Raw genomic sequence first — 24,264 nt, 5'->3', positions numbered from 1 at the left:
AACAACACACACAAATATAATACAATGATAAGTAAAACAAGTGAGTGAAACTAAAGTCCTATCCAGGTGATGTGCCCCTCTATGGGCGTTTGCAGGTGGCCTAGGATGTAAAGAGGGAGCTCTGATAATTAATGTTTCCCAAATTTTGGGAAGTTTTATGCAACCGCATTTGTTTAAATTAGGTTGATTCCTGAGTGCAGATGCATATTTAAAAAACAGTCTTTCTTTCTTTCTTGAATTTACTATAGTGAAGCATGGTGGTTTTTTCCCAGGAGATCCTGTGGGCTGTATCCAAAACATGATCTGCAAGGCCACATTTGACCATAATCATGACTGCAGATAACCAGATGTTTGCTGATCTGCCTGTCTGTCTGAAGTAATCCAGCTTACAGGAATAAGGTACTCTATATACTCAAGGCACTGAGAGAGGAAGGAGCTGATCTTTGGCAGAACGGATAAGGGTAGTAAATTTACGGTGGGGCTTAAAAGCTGTATCAGAGCAGGTTACATGTTGAACTACAAAACTGGAAATTATAACTGATCTAGCAGTATCTAAAGAGTTCAAAAAGCAGTATCCAAAGAGTACTTTTCTTAACGACCTGGTTATTTTTTCTGATGTACCACAGATATAAGGTATGGTGATGGCATTTCTGAAGTCCTTTTGAAGAGATGGTTGGGGGAATGGGGAAGGACTTGATTATGATTCTGTAATCACTATGGCCATTGGAAAGGAAGGCATTGCGTATGTGTTTGAGTTCAGTTGAAAGGGCGGTTTCACTGGAACAAAGATTGTGGGCTCTATTGGTTAGAGTTTTAATAATGCCATATTGTTGAGAAGGGTGGTGGGAGAGTTTGTGAATGTATCTGTCTGTATGAGTAGGTTTTCTATATACAGAGAAAGAAAGGTTACCATTAGGAAGGCGTGTTACTAAAGTGTCTAGGAAGGGTAAACTATTGTTATTTTCCTTTTCCATCATAAACTGGATTCTTGGATGTAGGTATTGAGATGACTGAGGAAGGAGTCCAATGCATCTGGGCCATGAGGCCAAACAGAACACATCATCTACATACCTTAGCTAGATAGAAGGTTTTAAGGGGGAAGAGTCTATGGGTCATTTTTCAAAATTCTCCCCCCCCCCATCCTTGCAAAAATTGGCAAGGATGGGGGGGGGGGAACCCACAACAGTTCCCTCTATCTGTTTGTAGATTTTGTTCTCCCAAGAAAAATAACCAGATTTGATGGCAAAGGAAAAGAGCTCTAAGATAGCAGAAGGAAAAACGTTTTTTAAGATTTTTAAGGTCATTTAGGGGAATATTGGTAAACAATGAGACGATGTCGAAGCTGACCAATATGTCTGTATTATTTAAAGTAAGATTTTCAATTAAGTTTTTAAAGTGGGTAGTGTTTTTACATAAGATGTGGAAAGACCAGTGAGGGGGGGGGGGGGAAGAGAGTTAGCAAGCTGCTTTGACAATTTGTAGGAAGGTGCATTAGTGGCACCTACTATAAGTCTTAGGGGAGAATTAGGTTTGTGGATTTTAGGTAAACCATATATCTGGGGGGGAATGAGAACCAAAAGGTTTGAGTTTTTTTGTAATGTCAGGAGACCAGGAGGACACTTTTTTAAGTAGGTTTTTTAATTTTTTAACTTGAGTTTTTGTGGGATCATGTTCAAGTGGTATGTAGGTAGCGTGATCCCGGAGAATAATGTCTATTTTTCAATTATATTCTAATACGTTAAGGACTACTGTGGCATTACCCTTATCAGCTCTGGTGATGACGATACTTTTTTCTTTCCACAATTTTCTGAGGGCAGAGACTTGTCTGGAAGATAAATAACTAGATAAATAAAGATAAATAGAAAGAAAATAATAATAGTTTACCCTCCCTAAACACCTTAGTAACACGCCTTCCTAATGGTAACCTTTCTTTCTCTGTATATAGAAAACCTACTCATACAGGCAGATATATTCACAAACTCTCCCACCACCCCTCTCAGCAATATGGCATTATTAAAACTCTAACCAACAGAGCCCACTATCTTTGTTCCAGTGAAACCACTCTTTCAACCGAACTCAAACATATACACAACACCTTCCTTTCCAATGGCTACAGTGATTACACAATTAAAGAAATAATGAAGTCCTTTCCTCTGACATCTCTTCAGAAGGACTTCAGAAATGTCATCACCATACCTTACATCCATGGCACATCAGAAAAAATAGTCAGGTCGTTAAAAAAGTACAACCTCCCTACAGCTTTTAAGCCCCCACTGTAAACTTACTATCTTTATCCATTTCACCAAAGATCAGCTCCCTCCTCTCTCAGTGCCTGGAGTATAAGATTGCGTTGTTCCTGTAAGCTGACTTACTTCGGACAGACAGGCAGATCATCCGGTTAGAAGAACACTAGTCATACATCTGCAGCAACATTAATTATCAGAGATCCCTCTTTACATCCTAGGCCACCTGCAAATGCCCATAGAGGGTGCACCACCTAGATAGGACTTTAGTTTCACTCACTTGTTTTACTTATCATTGTATTGTATTTGTGTGTGTTGTTACAAAAAGTTTTTTGTAATACCTGAAGATGTCTCTGTGACTGAGACGAAATATTGGAAGCATTAAAATTAGTTTTAATCCTTTCTCAGTGCTGATAATATTCCATTAACCACCAACATGAATTCTTCACAGCACTTAAGCCTCAACACACGGATATATCAACCAAGTGTACGTAACATGGCACACAGTGCTACTACTACTACATTGGATGAAGAGAGAAAGAGCTGCATGAGTACTCAGCAATAGGGTGTCAGATGGGATATCAGCATGTATGCTAAAGTAATGTTCACCCAAATTGGCTTAGCACTTAACATGTTTGTAAAACTTGAATGGAATGAAAGACTGTATGATAGTTCTGTTGTTCACATGTGGTGCAAAATCTAATGCATCTAACTATCAACCTATTGGTATCTATGGGTGGTGGTGAAGATTTTAGAGAAGTTGGTAAGAACTTGCATACAGAAACGGGTTGAAAGACAACCTATACTATGAAAGGAACGGTATGGGTTTACTAAACGGAGGTCATGTTTTAGTAATTTCTCATATTTTATAATAATATTACAGAGCTGAGTTGGATAACAGGAATTGATAGCCTGTGATACTGTCGGATTTTGCTAAGACATTTGATAGGATACCACATGAAAGGCTGTTGCATAAGCTGGAGAATATGGGATTATAATATAAACTATGGACTTGGATAGGTAGATGGCTGACTAACAGGTATCAGAAAGTGGGAAATGGGAGAGGAGGGTGAATATACAAGATTTAAGGTGACCAGTGGTGTTCCTTAGGGATCAGATTGAGAATACATGGACTGCAGGCCCTGGTAAACAGGAAAAAGAGGGGTGATATGGCAAAGGTCCATAAGAACTTGAAGAACTTGAAAGATGTTTACTGATGATTATGTAAAGATATGTATGGCAATCAGGGATGCTACTGATATACAGCAGTTGCAAAATGATTTGAATAAGTTGAAACAATGGGAAAATGAAATGGCTATCAATTCAATGTTAGTAAGTGTAAAGCTAAGTACTTTGGCATGATTAGATTTCCAACAGCACTTTATATTGGTGAAATTATGCTACAAGAAACTGACAAGGTTAGGGATCTTGGAGTTACAATGGATAGGAATTTAAAGTTCAAAGGTCACACTGCAAAAATTATAAATACAATTCAGAGGATAATTGCGATGCTGAAATGAACATTGACATACAAGGATAAGGAAATAATTTTACCTCTTTACAAGGCCTTGATATGACTGCACCTATTACTGGGCAGATTTGGTCTCCTGCATTTAGAGAGGATAAACAAATTGTGGTAAATGTGCAATGAAGAGTTACAAAGATTATATTAGGATTATGGAATGTAGATTATGAGGAAAGATTGAGAATATGTGGACTGCAGACCCTAGTAAACAGGAAAAAAAGAGGGTTGATATAGCAAAGGTCTATAAACTTTGCAAAGGGTGTTATAGGTTATCGAGTGTTGAAATTTTTTGTTATATGGAAAGTAGAGAGAAGACAAAGGGGAATCCATGGAAGTGTGTGTAGTAAAGAAAGGGCGAGAGCTGAATTTTCCTCTCACAGAGCAACTGAGTGAGTGCATTCAGTGTGAATGAGTTTAAGAGAAAGTATGGCAGCTGGTTTGGATGATCAATGGTGTCCCTCGATGAGTTTTTGATCCTCTGAAGGTATCAGATAATAATAATCAAAATCCTGTTTACTGGAGAAGTGAAGGAACTTTTTCATACCAATTCACTTCTCCATGTTTAGTCTCTACAGCAGGATTTCTAGATCAAGTATGATAGGCTTACAGTTTTCATAGCTAGGATTCAGATAAGAAAACAAAAAATACAGAAATATATATAAAAAAAAAAAAACCTATCATTTAGTGCTAAGTAAGATAAAAAGAAAAAAAAATGCATGAATTAAAATGAAAAATGTGCAAAGTTTTAAAAAATAATCAAAGTAAAGCAGCTTTCAAAGTCAAATTGTAAACTCAGATAAAAATATTTCTAGATAATGCCAAAATCTGAAGGAAGAAGTGCCTAATCAGCCAGAGAGAAATATAGTAAAGTTGTCTGTAAGGATAAAAAATCAGAACTTTGTGGTGGAATCACGATGTTAAAAGAATTTTGAAAAAGTAACTTAGCATATACTCTCACAGAACATAAAATGCAACATTATGTATAAAAGTAGCTAAACATAAGTCATGGGAAAATCATGGAAGATAAATATCATGAAGATATAAAATTGGTATGGACGTTATTGAAAAAAGCTCAGAAATGGAGGAAAGAGTATACTATAAAAGGAATCAGAGATTATAAAGGTGACGTAAAAACTGAAGATAAGGACATTCTGGATGTTTGAAGTAATTACTATGAAAGATTATTAAACGAAATAATCAAGATACACATGCCAGCCACTGAACTAGAAACCTTTATGCAGATGTATGTGAACATCACTAATGCAGTGTATATGAAAAACAATTGGTCATGCGTATCACCACGTGTTCTAGGCAATATTTAAGAATTAGAAAGTTTTTTATTTTTTATATATGTGATTGAGCTTACTCCACCTTTACCACGAGTTGCCTCTGACTTACACCACGTGCAGGCGCAAACTTGACTTATTGTCTGTTTGCTTACTGGGAAAAAAGGATTAAAACCTAGCTTAAAAAACTTTCTACATCTTGCTCTCATCCGGAGATTTTTATTTAATAAGGTCAAAGCACCTTGTGGCAACTTGTTTAGGTAAAATTTATACGCTCTGTATTACTTCATCCTTGGCATTTTTTTGGTCTGGCTCCCACTGATGAGACCTCAATAAAGGTAGAAACCAGTCTGGGTAGTGGCCCTTGCCTTTAATGCATAGCATCATACATCTCTGCAAGGGGATGTGTTTTGCATTAGGGAATAATACTAAGGAAAGTGATCGGATTTTACTCCACCTTTACCACAAGTTGCCTCAGACTTGCACCATGTGCAGGCACAAACTTGACTTACTTGTCTGTTTGCTTACTGTGAAGAAAGGATTAAAACCTATATTAAAAAACTGCTTGTTATCTTTAACATAGTATACCCAAGTTAAAAAACTTTCTACATCTTACTCTCATCCGGAGATTTTTATTTAATAGGGTCAAAGCACCTTGTGGCAACTTGTTTAGGTAAAATTTATAAGCTCTGTATTACTTCACCCTTGGCATTTTTTGGTCTGGCTCCCACTGATGAGACCTCAATAAAGGTAGAAACCAGTCTAGGTAGTGGCCCTTGCCTTTAATGCATAGCATCATACATCTCTGCAAGGGGATGTGTTTTGCATTAGGGGAAAATACTAAGGAAAGTGATCGGATCTTACTCCACCTTTACCACAAGTTGCCTCAGACTTGCACCATGTGCAGGCACAAACTTGACTTACTTGGGAAAAAAGGATTAAAACCTAGCTTATAAAATTGCTTGGTATCTTTAACAATATTTAAGAATGTTGCTGGTCAGTAACTGTCAATAGTGGTGATCACAATGGGAAAGCAAAGGATCTTTTGGAGGTGAATAAAGGGCTTATTGTGGGTGTCCACCTGGCTGGAACCAAGATGTAACATTTCTCAAAAGGTGAGATATCCCAGGGGTTTAATCAGTGGAAAAATAACCCACATTGCTTGTCTAAGAGGTGTAACTGTGGTCATAAGACAGTCTGCCAGGAACAAGATTGCTGTCATCTGAGAAGGCTTGTACAGTCATAGAACATATAACTGTGTGCAGCATTGACCAAAGCATTTAATGAAGGCTGTTCCTGACCCATATCTCACCGAAATATGCTCAGAGAATTGAAGAGGATTGATATGGGCAGTTGCAACCACTGATTTCTGCGGAATTTCTAATTCAGTGGCCAGTATGTATATTATTAAATAAGATAAACAGTGAAAGAACAGAGGTGGGAAAAAATTAAGAGAAATAGTCAGGTAGATATCAATATTTCAGGTAGGATAAACCATTAGAAACCAAAAATTTGGAACAGCAGCAGCTGGAGTAGATGATATCTGATCAGAAATGGTCAAATATGGAAGTATAAAATTTTTGCAGTGGCTACGCTGCATCATTCAGGGTGTCAATTTCTAGATAACTGGATTAAAACTATCATGGTGCCTATTTATAAACAGTGAAATAAACAATGCAGAAACTACAGAGGAATGTCTTTACACAGTGTTCCTGATAAAAGGCTAAGAAAATTGTGGAAGGGAAACTTGGAGAAGAACAAGTCAGGTTCAGATAGATGTCGTCATGATCAAATTTTCACTTTAAGACAAACAGTTGAGAAATGATGGGAATACAACAAGAATCTCTAAGTTTTATAGATCTGGAGAAGACATATGTTAAGAGAAACGCTGCTCAAAATACTACTATGATCTGTTTAAATGAGACATTATATCAAGCAATACATAGTCCATATTTGAGTTGTAAGTCCACAATTAGAACTGAAGGAGATATGGTAAAGTTTGTTAAAACAGGTCTGAGATAAGGATGCACATCATCCCTACCATTATTCATCATTTATATAGATCAGATTATGAAAGAAAGTGGCATTAAACTTGATATCAAAATTGGAGATATTAACCTAAGCTCTTTATGCAGATGATATTATACTCCTAAATTGATCCTGTACAAGTCTGCTGGATTCCCAACTAAATTGAATAATTGCTCTAACAAGTAAAACATTTCAACTATTTAGGCAATGTTTAAGAAGATGGCAACTAAATAATATGGAAACAGACAACAGAATTAGCAAAACTGGTATGATAGGAAGTCAACCCCCAACTGAATAAATATGGAATAAGCGAGACATTGGTCAAACTCTAAATTATCTGAGTACAACACAATGTTTTGATTTTAATTTATGGATCTGAGAGCTGGGTTAGATATAAAACACTTGATCAGAAAACACTTGATCAATATAAAACACTTGATCAGACTGAAGACCAGACACCTAAGAGTTCTGAGAAGAATTAGATGAATGATGGATAGCACTAGTGGCAGAATCATATTATAAAGGAGAATATTAGGCAGGGACTTGATATTGTCAGCATTCAGGAATGTGTGAGCAGCAGAGCTACTCTAGAGTAGTATGGGTATTTAAACAAAATGGGAGAGGAAAACCAAGATGACCAAAATCTAGGATTAATACAGTAAGAAGTGCCTTGGAAGACTGAAATATAAGATCTGACAACACTGGAGTCCTGACAGATAACAGATTATTTTTTTAGAGGAAAGTTGATAAGAAGTAAATAATGATGCAACCTTTTCATATAGTACTATTATAATATCCTGTTCACCCCATGACAGTACATGTCAGTAATTTGATGATGATAGCTACATGATATTTAATTTTATTATTTTTTAATTTTTGTTATTTCATTTAAAATACTCTGAAGGATATCTAGCAGGTGACTCCTTCACTGCATCAAGGAATGTTGACTTTCGTGATACTGTAAAATATAAAAAGAGCTATCTAGTAACAGATGATCAATTATATTTTTATTAAATGTTAAAGAGATTTATATTTTTTATGAATTATTGAGAAGATATACCATTTATTATAATTACAGTGAATTATATTGCATTATAATGCTAAATTATATTATGTGTTACAACAGATAATTTTCTGATCATGAGGTTTCCTGTATATCAAAAAATTTATTTTCACTTTAAAAGCAAATCAGTATTACAGGATGTCATATTTTGATCAAATAAAATTCAAATCATATCATGCACAAAGTGAAAGTCTAGGATTAATTATTAATGTATTATGGATTTAATAATAATAGGTTTAAATTATTAATGTATTATACATTTACATTTTATTAATGTAAATCTATAATACATCTGTACTCTGTGTGAGCTAAGAATTAAATACTTTCATTCAGTGAAATTAAATGGTGAACAGCACTCATTACATCCAATTATGGAGTCAACCACTGTTTGATAAAAAAAAAATTTAATAATAAAACTACATTTTGTCCTTTACATTAAGGTCATCTTCAGAAAAAATACATTTATATAGACGACTACATTACAGTAACATACCATAATAAGCTACATCACATCTACTAAATCAGTCTAGCCTGAGCTCCTGTGGTTAACATAAATAAAATAAAAAATTAAATTAAATTGCATTAAAATTTTTGCAAAAACATTCAAGTAAGATTATTAAGTAGTTACATCAGCCCATCAAGATTTTCTTATTTATAATACCTGGTTCCTGTATCTTCTTGATACTTTATATTATGTAATCCAGTAGTTTGATCTATGCCAAATTAAATGTACATGTAACTTGCATTACATTGGTGAAACCATATCCACCTAATCCACCATGGAAAAACAGGCCTTTCAACCATGCACTGGAGATCTTCCATAGAACTGATTGAAAAGGTACCCAATTCTTACACCACACAAAAACATGGCAGGAAAGATAATTTAAAGAAGCATGTGAAACATTCATAAAACCAATTTAAACGAAAATGACAGGATACAAAGATTCAAGTTTCTGACAACATATATACAATCCTGAAAAAAATACACATTTTCAGATTGCATAAAGAGACCTTACAAAAGTAAGGGCCTTTATACACACACACACACAGGTAACCCTCGTATAACATGGTACTTATACAACACGGTTTCGATATAACGCAGACGTGTTGTCTGCCCTCGATATGGGCAGACGCATATCTTTGATATGCGTCTGCCCATATCGAGCATATAGTTATAAGAAATGAATTTATATTAGAAGAAATACCCTTTAGCATGCATGTACGTCAATTGATTATTTTGAAAATTGTCTTCGTTTTCTGCCAGGAAAGTGCATTAAAAATCATAAGTGTAGTAATCTCAAGCTGAGCAGTTTATTTTCTGGTGAGTTACATGCAATATGTAATGCTTTTTTTTTATGTAAAAATTTATTTTTACAGTAATGGCCACTAAAACTGCAACGAAAGGAGAAAAAACCAACATTGAAGAGAAAATTCATTTCTCTCGAAAAAAAAATTAAAATCTTGAATCGGTTGTAAAATAAAAAAAAAAACAGGAGTTGTTGCAAGGACTCTGAATTTAAATGAATCAACAATTCGAACAATCAAACAGAATGAACATAAAATCCAAGAAAGTGTTTTAGCTGGGTCAACGGTAAGTGCAAAGGTATTGCTCGTTTACGCGATATTCTAATGAAACAAATAAAGAAATCGCTAATGAATCAGACAGAAGATTGCACTAAAAAGAAAATTCCTTTGGATGGAAATCTTATTAAACAAAAAGATCTGAAAGTTTATAAACATTTAAAAGAACTTGATCAAGATTCTTCAGAAGAAAGCTCTCAGCATGGATTTTGTGCCAGTAAGGGTTGGTTCGAAAACTTTAAAAAGTGGTTTTCTTTGCATTATCTTAAAATCCAAGGAGAATCAGCATCAGAAGACATAGAAGTGCTCAGAAATACCCAGGAGAACTTTTAAAAATCATTGAAAAGGTGATGATAGTGCAGACCAAGTGTTCAATTCGGATGAATCTGGGTTATATTGGAAAAAAATGCCAAAATGTACCTATATTTCGAAAAATGAAAGATCAGCTCCTGGCTTCAAAGTTTCCAAAGATAGAATTACTCTACTGTTTTGTAGTGATGGATCAGGTGATTACATGACAAAAACCAATGTTTATTAACCAATCCTGAAATACTCATGCTATGAGAGAACTCGATGTCCACCCTACCTGTTTATTGGCAGGCCAACAAAAAAGGCATCGGTTACAGCTAGAATATTTGAAAATTGATTTTTCAAGTGTTCTGTACCTGATGTAGAAAGTTACACAAAGAAAAAGAATATCGACTTCAAAATTCTACTAATTTCAGATAACATACCAGGCCACCCAACAAATTTAACCATCCAAATATTAAAATAACTTTTTTGCCACCTAATACTACTTCACTTATATTATATTCGTTGAACATTCCAATTAATTTTGGAAAAAAATGGAATCTAATCCAAACATGACACTGCCTCAAGCATGGAAAGAGTTTTCAATATTGAATTGTGTGAAAATTATTCCTTTGTCCATTAAGGAATTACAACCCTCTACACTGAATGCTTGCTGGGAAAAAATATGGCCTGAAGCCATTCTAAAAAAAACTTCGTACCTCCAGTGGATGCCGAGCTAAGTCGTATAATAAACGGTGCACACATTTTTGGTGGAGAGGGCTTTTGTGATATGGTTGAAAATGAAATCAGTGAAGTAATTGATGGGGAAACAGATTTAAATGAGGAAGAACTGGTACAATTAATAGATGACGTCGAACCAAACTGAGGGAAAGTTCTGCCGAAGATTTTGATTGTGATGAATCCGTTAAGGAATTTAGTTCAAAGTAATTAGCAGAAGGAATGGACATAGCAAGAAAGTTAGGAAGTTATTTACGGATAATGATCCCTCAATGGAGTGCTCAGGAAAATTCACAAGACAATTGGATATTTGTTTAGCTCCATATTATGAAATTAATAAAAAAATTACAGCATAGTGGCAAGCAAGGTCTTATTACTGACTTCTTGATAACTAAACCAGCCAAAGTATGCAATAAGAATTATACAAATGATGTCCAAGAGATTTCAAGTGATGATGATGTCCGGCCACTTGTAAATAAAGAACATCTACGAAATGTTCATTTTGAAGACAGTGATGACGATTAAAATATGCACTTTATTTTATTTTGCCTAAAATATTTATGCATTATGTGCAATGAAGTTTACATACAAGTTGTAATTTTTATAATTTTATACTATTTATTTGTTTCATAGTTTATATGTTTTCTTAACTTACATGAATTACCTGAATTAAATAAAAATATTTTTTGTTGGATACGTCATTGTTGTTTACATAATTTAAAAAAAAAACTATTTCGGAACATAACCCTACTTTTTCTATGTGATCTGAGTCTTGCATAACGCGATTTATATAATGCGGCATTTCTATGGAACCTAACATCTGCATCATATGAGGGTTACCTGTATATATATATAAAGGACTCTGGGAAAATACAATAAGTCAATCCAATGAATGATTACAGTAATATAAAGTATCAAGACTAAAAGTATGATGACAAAAAAAAAAAAGTCATAAATAAGAAAATTCTGACTGACTGATGTAATTTTTTTGTGTAAAAATATTAATGTAATTTATTCTTTTATTTTTAACCACAAGATGTCAAGCTAGACAGATTAAGTAGTTTAAGATGTAGCTTACCATTGTATGTACTGGGAAAAATACAATAATGACTTATTGTATTTTGCCCAGAATCCTTTATATATACAAGTAACCCTCGTATGACACGGATGTCAGGTTCCATAGAAATGGCATGTTATATAAATTGCATTATGCTAAACAATAAAGATTGAAGTGTAGAATTTTATTATTAAAGTCTTTACTTTAAATGGTAGTTGACTCAATAAACTGAATATAATAAAATAAATTTAGTTTAACCCTTTATCCAAGTGTGAGCAAACAAAGTCTGCACCTGAAAATATCTTCAGGACTGGGGTAAGGCAGTACAACACCGGGCAACTCGTAGCAAAGGTGGACCAAGCTAATAATAAAAATTAGAAAATCACCTGAAGGGCTCACTTTAGTGAGTTTGGGAGTGACAAACCCAAGGTATCTAATTCTGGACTATACCTTACTTCATGTAATATACATCTGTTATATTATCTGTAGACTGATCCCTAATTTTTCTTTCTTTTCTTCTTGCTCCTTCTCCCCAATGCTATTAGTATCTTGAGGGCTGGAGGATGAATCTTTTTTTTTTTTTTTTTTTTTTTTTTTTTCTTGCAGTGGGAGTCTGCCTTTTCTCCCAGGTGTTTGCCTTACCTGGTAGGCTGAAGCTGTGACAGGTCTCTCTACAAGCTGGCAGTAGATTTGTTGAAGCTAAAAAAATCAAAGGAATAAAAGCTGGATGGATTTAATTGGTAAACAACCTGGACTGGAAAGGATACTAAGACCCTTACAGGTAAAGAGGGGGAGTTAGTGAATATTGTGATGAAGAGGAAATTAGATGTTTTGGGTGTGAGCGAGACAAAATGGAAAAAAAAGGAAGGAATAATTTAAGATAAGACTGTTTTGCTCTGAAAGGAGCAATGACCAATCAAAAAATGGTGTCAATAAATTAAAGATACCGAGAAATTATATACTTGGTTTAATCCTTTATCCAAGTGCAAGCAAACTAAGTTTGCACCTGAAGTATTTTCAGGACTGGTGCAACTCGTATATAGTAGCTAATGACTTCACATCACTTGGCTTGGTATCCAATAATGCAAAGCACATATCTTTGCAGACACATATAATGCTCAATATGACCATATATATGACCAAAAAAAAGGTGCCAGTTTTATCATTAGTAAAGAAGTAAACGAAGATTCACAGAGCGTGGAGGAATTAGTGACAAATAACGAGGCTTGTATTTGAATGGAATGGAAAACAAATCTCACTTATCTAGGTATATGCACTACAAGAAGGTTTAGATATGGAGGAAAAGAGATTATTTAAAGAACAGCTCGTATGTTATGCTTTCGTGCAGGCCTACACATTTTATCGCGTAAGTTTCTGTAACTGATAATCCTGCGGAATAGTTTGGTTGTTCCTTGTTCCCAGTAGTATCCCATGTCTGTTGAAGTTTTTTGTTCATGAGTCCGGTTTGCCTGCTTTGCCAGAGGAAAAGTCCCAGAATAAGCTGGGGGGGGAAAAAATCTACTGTCCACGCACAAGACCAGCTAACTTGGCTATGGCTGAGGAAGATCCTTAAGCTCTCCACATCACCGACAGAAATCGAACCTAGGACGCTCCTTTTCCCCAGGCATATGGTTGCAAAGCATGTAACCACTAGGCTAGCCGCGTGGACAGCTAGAGAGTGTTATTCAGAATACGAGTATAATCATTTTCAGAGATCTTAATGCACAGGTTGTAGAAGAAAGAACAGGAGTAAAAAAAATTTTGGGCCCATTTGGATTTGGTCAAAGAAATGATCTCAAAATTTGAAACAGCTGGTTCCTTTCACAAAATTACAAGATATAGTTGGAATGGTGAGCTGCAATCAGTAATAGATTATTTCATCATCCTCGATAAAGACTGGAGTTGTGGACATCAAAGTTTTGCCTTCAGTTGCTTTAGATGGAGATTATAAGCTTTTTATAGCCAGCCACTTTTAAGGTGTATGTATGTGGAAGACAAATATGGCAAGAATAAAAAAGAGGTAGAAAGCTGAAGTTATAAACATTGAAACAGTCCGAAGTAAAGCAAGAATTTGAGTCTCAATTAGGTCCTAGGCACATGAGTTAATTGAAGATAATGTAGATGAGGAATGGGAAAATTTTCAAAATATAATGGGAATAGAAGAAGAGGTGTATGGAGGAACAAGTGGAAGCCAAAAAAGAAAAGAAGCCTGTTGGTGGAATGAGAAAGTTAAAGAAGTAGTCAAGTTAAATAAAACTTTTTTTGGAAGTTTACAAGGACTAGATCAAATGATGAGAGACTTATTTATAATCAGAGAAAGAGCCATCCAAAAATAATAATAATTAAAGAGGAAAAGATAAAAAGCTAGGCTGAATTTACACATAAGTTGGAAGATGTTAATGGGAACAAAAAATGTTATATGGGCTACTGAAGAACAGAAGAAGATATGAGGAGCCAGGGTTTTTAATAAATAGGAATGGAAATCTTGTGTCTACTGGAAGAGAGATTTGGATGATGTGGCAATGTTATTTTAGAGATCCTTTAAATAAAGATGAAAGCCATAGTGAAATAACTGGAATGAATAGAGTAATGAGAGAAATAATAAGGAATAAGTTTGGTAGAGGTTAAAGAAGCATTAAAATAGATGAAGAATGGAAAATCCCCTCAGATAGAAGGTTTGCATACTGAACTGATCACAGCTTCTGATAGTACAGGACTGAAATGGTTATATGACATCTTTAAACTGATCTGGAGAAAGAAGGTGATACTTGATGACTGTACCAAGGGGATTACTGTTCCAATATATAAAGGAAACTCAAGAAAGGAGCGTAGTAACTATAGAGGAATAACATTATTGTGTCACTGTGCAAAGCTTCATGAAAGGATAATGACAACAAAAATAAGAGCAGTTTCGTTTCAGAAAAGGGCAATCATAACTGCTGATCTGATTTTTAATGCAAGAGAAATTATGGAAAGAAAAGGAATTTGGAAAAAGTCTGTTTCTGGCATTTCTTGATTTGGAAAAAGCCTTTCATTTGGTTCAATAGGAAAAAGTCTGGGAAGTTTGGAAAAGATAGGCATATATATATATATATATATATATATATATATATATATATATATATATATATATATATATATATATATATATATATATATATATATATATATATATATATATATATATAAAAGAATATGTATATTAAGTCTAAGAACTGTGAAAACTAAATTTGGTAATTTGGAATGGTTCATCATCAAATTCCTGCCATGTACCCTCAAAGGGATGTACAGGATGATAATACTACATGAAAAATTTACATCATTACTAACTTCCTATCTACAATTTTCCTCCAAATCAGTCTGTTACTTGTCAAGACTCCAACGTTATCAGATCTTATATTTCTATCATCTAAGGCACTTTGTATCATATCAATCCATCTATATCTTGGTCTTCCTCTGGGTCGTTTTCCTGCCAACCTGGTGGAAAACACTTGTTTTGCTAATCTTTCCTCGCCCATTCTGTTTAAGTGACCATATCACCTGAGATTAGCTCTGTTAACGCATTCCTGGATGCTGACAATATCAAGTTCTTTCCTAATATCCTCGTTTTTAATACGATATTGCCATTGATACCATCTGTTCACGCCTCTAATCTTTCTCGGGACTCTCATATCTGCAGTCTCCAGTCTTTGGTTAAGTCCTTTACTTCTGCCCCAGCTCTCAGATCCATAAGTTAAAACTGGTTTGAACACTGTCTTGTATACAGCTAATTTAGTGTTCTGACTAATTTCTCTTTTATTCCATATGAATTTATTCAATTGACTTCCTACCATACCAGCTTTGTTTATTCTGTTGTCTATTTCCATATTTAATTTACCATCTTCACTAAAAATCATGCCTAAGTAGGTGAAATGTTTTATTTGTTCCACAGGTTCTCCATTCACAACGCAGTTGACATTTTCAATGATTCTGCCTATTTTCATTGTCTTTGTCTTTTTATTGCTGACCTTCATATCATATCTATTACAACAGTTATTCAATTTATTAAAGGAATCTTGCAGACTCATAGTGGATTTATAGATAAGTATAACATCGTTCGCATAAAGCAAAGAGCTGACATTAACATCTTCAATTTTGATATCAGGTTTAATACCACTTTCCTTCATAATATGATCCATATAGATAATGAATAACAGAGGGGATAATGTATGTCCTTGTCTCACACCAGATTTAACATTAAACCATCTTCATGTACTTCCTTCAATCCTAACTGCTGATTTACAACTCAAATAAAGACTAAGTATTGCTTGATATAATGCCCCATTGACACCACATAACTGTAGCGTATTGAATAACTTCTATCTTGGCACCTTGTCATATGACTTTTCCAGATCGACATAGCTTAAATACAGATCTTTGCTATATTCCCATTATTTCTCCACTATTTGTCGTAAAGTGAAGATCTGATCCTGACAGCCTCTATTTGGCCTGAATCCAGCTTGTTCTTCACCAAGCTTTTCTTCCACAATTCTTCTCAACCGTTTCCCAAGTATAATAGCATAAATCTTACCAGGTACAGTCGGTAGGGAAATACCTCTGTAATTTTCACATTCCGTTTTATTTCCCTTTTTATATATGGATACTATTAGAGCTCTACTCCAATCATCGGTAATTCGTCCCTCTGTCCACGCCTTCTGGGCTATGCAGTGCAGCCACAGTAAGATTTTTATACCACCATACTTAAGCATTTCTGGTCAAATATCATCTACTCCTGTGCCTTTCCACATTTCAAGCCATTGATGGCTTTTTCTACTTCAAGTATGGATATGTATTCCTGACTATATGTCTGTTGAGTGTTTTTTACCACTGTGCTATCACTGCTTGTTTCATTTAGCAATTTTTCAAAGTAATTACTCCATACTTCAAGGATATCTTTTTCTCCAGTTTTCGTGTCACCTTTATCATCTCTAATACCTTTTAAAGCACTCTTTCCTCCATTTCTGAGCTTCTTCAATAACCTTCAGAATATTTTGCCACCTTCTTGATATTTATTTTCTATATTCTTGCCAAAGTCCTCCCATGACTTTTGTTTAGCTAGTTTTACACAGTGTTTAGCTTTTTTACATTTGTCTCCGTATTCTCTAAGAGCACAAGCTGACTTATTTGCCAGGAACTTTTGATATGCTTTCTTCTTTTCCTTCACTGCCTCTTTTACTTTCTGTGTCCGCCATGGAGTTCTGATTTTTCTATCCTTGCACAAAACCTCACCACATGCCTCTCTGGCTGAATAAATCACTGTTTTCTTCAGGGTTTGCCACTGAATCTCCAAAGTTTGGTTCCTGCTCTCAAACTCTTTCATTTTTTCTTGAATAATATTTGTATTTTAGTCTACAGTTCACATCTGAGAGCTGCTCAGCTTTTATTCTCTTTTAAACTTTCTTACATGTTATTCTTTTCAATATGAAATTCAATTTTATCCTGCTCTTGACTAAATAGTGATCACTTCCAATTTCAAATCCTCTGTACACTCCGGTGTCCTGCACCAGGGAGAAAACATCACTATCAAAAAATAACATAGTCAATGAGACTTTTCTTATTCCTTGCCTCATCTCTCCATGTGAATTTATGCACATTTTTATGTTGGAACATGGTGTTAGTAATAACCAGTCCATGTCCTGAGCAGAAATCCAACAGGTATTTATTTGCCATTATTATTAGCTTTGTTCTTTTCTCCAAATTTTCCCAAAATATTTTTGCATGTCTGACAATCACTTCCTACTCTGCTATTTAGATCCCCAACAAGGACCAACTTTTCATTTTTCATTGTGTCAGTAGCTTTCTCTAGAACCTCAAAAAATTCTATCACTTCTATCTTAGTAGAGCCTTCTGTGGGACCATAGGCACAAATAAGTCTCATTGTCCAGTTCCCCATTCTGATATTTGACCACATCATTCTACTTGAGACTGCCTGCCATTCAAGAAGATTAGTCTCGTATTTAGTGTTGAATATTATGGCTACTCCTTCTTTTCCTTGATTGTCATTGCCTGAATAACATTTTGTATTTATTGCTCAGAAAGATCTCACCAGTTTTTGTCTTTTTTGTTTCGACCCCTATTATGTTGATCTGGTACTTATCTAATTCCTCAGCTAGCTCCATTTCTTTGCCAATCAGGCTTTTTTATGTTGATAGTACCGATATTCAACTCTGGTGATATTTGGAATGGGTTACACATAAAAATGGGCTGCGACAAGAAAGTGTGTTATCATCATTGATATTCACTGCGGTGATGAATAGTGTTCTCCTAAATACAGTTAATGACCAGAAAGGAGAAATAGCTGTGTTTGCAGATGATGATGATTTGGGCACATTCACAAAGAATTACAGAAGAAACTAAATCGTAGTGGAAATGTAAACATTAATGGTGTTAGATTCAATGGGTAAGATTTGAAGAGTAAGGCAAACTTCAAATATCTGAGAAGTATACTTTTTAGTAATGGAAGTTTAGACCAGGCAATAATAATGAAGATTTCCTAGGTCAAACCTTTTTGTAAATAGTCTATTTTGGGACAGGTGAGGTCCCACTTAAGTGGAAGCTTTTGATTAATAGGACTTACTTTTTGCCATTTTGATTTATGCAGCAGAGACATTGAGATGAACAAAATGAGACAAGAATAGAATACAAGCAATGGAAATGAAAATTTTAAGGACAATGTTGGCAAAACCAAGAAAAGCCAGAATAAGAAATGTGGACATTAAGGAATAGTTTAGGACTTATATGTTGAAGAAATGCTTTTGAGCTCTCACTTGAAGTGGTTTGGGCATCTAATGAAAATGAACATAGAAAGAATACTAAGGATGTATGAAATATAATTTGAGGTGAAGATACCAAGAGAAAGACCAACCCTGGAAAAGGTGGATATACAAGATAACAAAAGATCAAGAAAAGAGAAACTTGAACTGGCACATTGTTCATGAAGGAAGAATTTGGGAGGATAGAAAGAAATGGAGAGATATGATCTGCCTGACCTCACAGTTTCTGTCAGAAGTTAAAGTAAAGTAACAGTTATCGGTTGGGAAAGGAGAAACTTGTTTACATGTGATTTGAAAGCCTATATATTGTATTCCTTGGGAAACACATAAGGTGGAAGACAGTTCCATAATACAGCAGTAGCTGAGATGAAGGAGAAGGAAAAGAAACTTGTTCTGTGGGTTTTGAGTTGAAATGGGAAGAGATGTTGGCAGCAGCAGCAGCATCACATGTTCAAACAGACATAGTACTGAGTAGGGGAATTATTGATGGTATTTCATGTGAACATTTGCCATGGAAGTATTTATAGGACACACTTATTGCAGAAACTAAATGCCTATGTGAAAGTGGATGGACTGAGTTGGTAAGAGATGGGTTATTAATAAATCTAATTGCCCTCTTCTATTGAGTCAAGCATTTTGCGGGAGCTCTTAGGGCCCCATTCCCATCCTTGTCTTGATTGAAAGAGAAATCCTAGTTTTCTGGAAGCTCATTCATTGTTCATAATAATGCTTAATGGTATAACCAACACCAAGAGGAAAAAAAAAATACATTTATTAAACTCAGTAATATTATTATTATGAGGAGTACAAATACCACTTCCAATGAGCTATATAGGCTATATTTCACTGGTTTTTCTGTGCACAATGATAACCATGATAGGCACACAACTTTGAACAAACTGATCTACCAGTCTGTCCCAAATTCCTTGTGCTTGCAGTTTAGCCTACTTTGGACAGACTGGTAAATCAGTTAACATCCACCTTGAAAAAAACAAAAATTACTTCTGCAATCATCTGTATGGCAAGTCAGGATTGGCACACCATGCTCCAGATATTCCTTCACATAGGATCAATTATATATTTGGTTTACTCCTTTATCCAAGTGTAAGCAAACAAAGTTTGCACCTGAAGTATTTTCAGGATTTTATTGAGGTCTCATCAAACAAGACCTCAAAAAAGGTCGAAACTGGTCTGGGTAGTGACCCTTCCCTTAATGCATAGCATTATACATGTATGCAAGGAGATGTGCTTTGTATTATGGGATACTAAGGCAAGTGATCAGAACTTATACCACCTTTAAAGGATTAAACCAAATATATAATGGGTAGCATAGCCAAGTGAAAAAACTTCCATCAACTATCTCTAATCCAGAGAATTTTAGTAATAAGGTGTTGACATCTTTTGGCAACTGGTATATGGTGATATGACTTCTGCATTACTTCCACCTTAGTATCACCACCTCTGGGTCTGGCTCCCACTGATGAGACCTCAATAAAGGTCGAAACCGGTCTGGGTAGTGACCCTTCCCTTAATGCACAGCATTATGCATAGAGGAATCGCCGAAATTCCCTTAATGCATAGAGGAATCGCTGCTAGAGGGCTACACGGTGTGTAGTGTTTTCAGAGAGCTCCTGAAAGCTCTCTGAAAACAGTGATATTATTATTACTGTTTATCATATTACTGTTTATCATAACATAATATTGTCTAATTTTGTTAGCTTGTTGTGTCTGTGTGATTTTGGTGTGAATTCCATTTTATTTAATTTAGTATTATAATGATACATTTCATAGAATAGCACATGGCGGCAATGTGACATAAGATAATGGCGTCCAAAAATATGACGCCTTTGTTCAAAAACTGTAATGTGAGGGAGTTTGTCCAATGTGATGTGTGTGGGATGTATGCATTCCCGAATGAGGCTGGAGTTTGGATTGAAAGTGATAGTGGTGGGAGAATGTGCAGAAAGTGTAAGCAAAGAGAGGAGTTGAAGTATGTGTCAGGTTGTGAGATAGTTATGGTTGAAGAAAGCCAGAATGTGAGTGAAAATAGTGGATTGATAGGAAATCGCGATGTTGTACAAGATGGCAATGAGAGCGGTGATCAAAGAAAGAGTGAAAGCAACTATACAGAGAGAGAAAATGGTTTAAATGATGAAAAAAATCAGGAATCGTTTGTAGGGAGTGAGATCACTAGGCTGCGTGCAGTGATACAAAATGCACGGTGGCAATTAGAGCACCTGCAAAACTCTTTCCAGAGTGATTCGGCTAACGTAAATAAACAAGTGTTTGAAAGGAAAAATAAGCGTAAGAGTGGGTGATTTTCTGAAATGAAGGAAAGAGTGTTGTATGGTGACTCGTTATTAAGAGGAGTGATAGATGGGAGTTTAACTAAATCGTACTTACCAGGTGCGAAATTTAAGGATGTAAGTGAGAGTATTAGAGTGCAAAAACAGAGGGTGAAAGAATTGATAGTTGTGGCGGGTACAAATAAATCGAAAGGAGATAAATTTTTTATGAGAGAGGACTTGAAAGTATTGTTAAAGGTAGCAAACGAAAAGCATGACAGAGTTAGAATGGTGAGTCTGTTGCCGCGGTATGACGGAGAGGAGTTTAGAAGGAGGGCCATAATCACAAATGACATTATGTGCAGGTTATGCAGACGGTGTGGTGTGGAATTCGTGGACGTATGGAATGAGTTTGATGGGCGAAAGGATTTATACAAGATGGATGGCCTGCATTTGAATGGATTTGGTGTGCAGAGACTAGAAAAAGTGTTGCTGAATGAAGTGAAAATGGATGTACAGAACCAGCGAAACTAGAACAACCAAGGAGGGGGGGGAAGTGAATATGTGGACATCAGTGAGACAGTTGCATGTAAGAATGTATATAATGTACCCGAGCCAGTACTAAGGACAAAAAATCGGAATGGGATAGTTAGAATAAGGCATCAAGATAGCGGTGGGACAAAGGGACCATCATGTATACCAATGCCAGGAATATTAGGAAAAAGAAGGAAGAATTTTTGGCCTTGATTGGTTCTTCCTGGCCACAGGTTATTGGCATTAGTGAAACACAGCTGACGGAAGATGATATAGTTAGTGGGATAGAATGTGTAGGTTATAGTGTGTTTAGGAGGGACAGAGAGAATAAAATGGGGGGAGGGGTGTTATTGATGATAGCTGATGAACTGCAGCCAAGGAGAATTGAAGTAGTATCGCAGGATAGTGAAAAGAGCTCATTTGGCGCTATTTGGTGTGAGATTGAGACTGGCAGAACAAAATATACAGTTGGGTGCTGCTATAGACCAGGTGATGGAATAGATGGTGGAGATAGTATACATAAACAAATTGATGAAATGAGTGGAAGAAGGGTAAGTAATTATTATGGAGGATTTCAACTATGGTAACATTGATTGGAAGGAGGAGAGGACACATGAGAGGAAGGATATGGATTTTATTCAATTATTAAGGGATAATCTATCTGAGACAACATGTAATTAAAAATACTAGGGGTGTGGGAGTGCTTGACCTGGTAATAGCATCTCAGAATTTAACTGTAATGAATATGACCATTTTACCACCTATTGGTGAGAGTGATCATAAGATCTTGACCTGGGAGGTGGCTAAAGGTGTGGAATTTTCGATTAAGACAAGGTATATGTGGAATTACCGTGCTGGCAAGTATGACAAGCTTAGGAGATTGCTTGGATCAGTGCCATGGCATGTACAACTGCAAGGGCTGGATGTCGACAGAGCATGGGAAGTGGTCAAGGAGCATTTACAGGAGGTTATGGCTGATTGTATACCTAGGGTCCGAATAGTAAAACAAGTAGGGGTTAAATGGATGAATAACACCATTAAGCTTGAGCTGCAAAAAAAGAAACAACTGTGGAGGAAATTTAAAGAGAGAGGTGACCTGCAGGCACACGAACGGTATAAAGTGCAGGCCAGAAGGGTAACGAGTATGGTAAAAAAAAGCAAAAGTGGATTATGAAAGGAAACTAGCTATGCAAGCTAAAGAGTTCTTTCAATATGCTTCAAGCATAAAAAAACTGTACATGGCAAAATGATTTTAAGGAATGACGATGGTAAGGAGGTCACTGAATCAGCCGATATATTGGAGTTACTGAGCGAGCACTTTGCAAAAGTATATCATTCAGGTGGTGACATTGAAAAAATGAAGGAACCATTAGTTTATACGGGAATTGTGATGAATGAAGTGGAGGTGAATAGTCTATTACAGAATCTTAATGTGAATGCATATGTGGGATTGGATGGTATACTGGCACGGGTCTTGCGTGAAACGGCTAAACAATTATCAGTGCTCTTGACCATGTTATTTAATCTGAGTATCGGGTCTGGTTTATTCCCGAAGGTGTGGAAAGAGGGGAAAATAGTTTCACTGCATAAAGCAGGATCCAAGACTCGGTTGCAAATTACTGACCGATCAGCATATCAGGAGTCGTTGTCAAGGTCTTAGAGAAAGTAGTCAAGGAAAAAATACAGGAATGGATTGATGAAAATGAGATACTGTATGAGGGACAGCATGGCTTTGTGAAAGGTAGATCATGCCTCAGTAACTTGCTCAAGTTTTATAACACAGTGACGGCTGAAATGGATAAGGGTAATGGGTTTACAGTGATACTGCTGGACCTGGCTAAGGCATTTGACAGGATACCACATGGAATTTTAATCCGTAAACTACAACATATCGGAATGGATATAGGGTTGGTGAGATGGATAGGTGGGTGGTTGATGGAGAGATATCAAAGAGTAGTTTATTCAGAAGTAGAGTCCAAAAGATGGCCTGTGACTAGTGGTGTGTCGCAGGGTTCTGTTCTTGGACCACTGCTGTTTAATCTGTTCATTAACGATATAGGGAAGGATCTAAGAGGAACAGTTCATTTGTTCGCTGATGATGCTAAGTTGGGTAGGGCGATAGTGAATGCAGAAGATGTCAAAATCTTGCTGGACGACTTAGATAGTTCTAAGTTCTAAGAAGTTCTGGGCTAAGGAGAATGGATGTCAATTTAATGTGACAAAATGTAAGGTTATGCATTTTCGGGTGAAAAGATTAGCAGCAGTATACCACATTAGTAGAACTGTACTCCAGGAGATTGATGAGGCCAGGGACTTTGGAGTGTTGGTGGATAGGGAGATGAAGTTTAGGGGGCACATTGCAAAAGTAGCTAAATCAGCTCATCAACTCACTTGGTTGTTGAAAAATACCTTGATGAGCAGAGACAAGCAAGTTATTGTACCTCTGTACCGAGCATGATAAGACCTCATCTCGACTACTGTGCCCAGATTTGGTCACCTAGGTTCCTTCTTGATGGGGAGGAGGTGGAGAGGATCCAGAGGCGAGTGACTAAGATGATAGCAGGTCTATGGAATGAACCATATGAGAACAGGTTGAAGATTTGTGGGTTGCAGAAATTAGTTGATAAGCAGAAAAGGGGAGATATGATTGAGACATTCAAATTGCTAAAGGGTTTCTATAGGATTAATTCAGAGGATATTTTTGAGATCAGGACTGGTGGTGGGACACCTATGGAAGCTGGTGGGCAGGCGTGTAGTTAACAAGGGTGTTAGAGCTGGGTTCTTTACTTTTAGAGTGGTAAATGAGTGGAATAAGCTGCCA

The 24,264-nt window shown here is 35.9% G+C and overlaps 1 protein-coding gene across 6 annotated transcripts in view; it reads right to left on the bottom strand.

Annotated features, from left to right (window-relative positions):
• LOC150095948 (palmitoyltransferase ZDHHC14-like) overlaps positions 1–24,264 on the bottom strand; it is a 291,158-nt gene that overhangs the window by 114,222 nt on the left and 152,672 nt on the right. For 5 of the 6 annotated variants that reach the window (XM_090408860.1, XM_090408859.1, XM_090408861.1 and 2 more), the window contains one exon: positions 7,992–8,040. The exons of the other annotated variant lie outside the window; for it this stretch is intronic. In XM_090408860.1, coding sequence (XP_090264986.1) covers positions 7,992–8,040 — 49 coding nt within the window. The remainder of the gene's footprint in view (positions 1–7,991; positions 8,041–24,264) is intronic. 6 annotated transcript variants of the gene reach the window in all.

Source organism: Typopeltis vanoorti, chromosome 19, assembly GCF_054136105.1.
Source record: "Typopeltis vanoorti isolate ZY-2024b chromosome 19, IOZ_Tvanoo_1.0, whole genome shotgun sequence".
Taxonomy (NCBI): Eukaryota; Metazoa; Arthropoda; class Arachnida; order Uropygi; family Thelyphonidae; genus Typopeltis; species Typopeltis vanoorti.
This window is presented reverse-complemented; position numbering and strand designations above follow the sequence as displayed.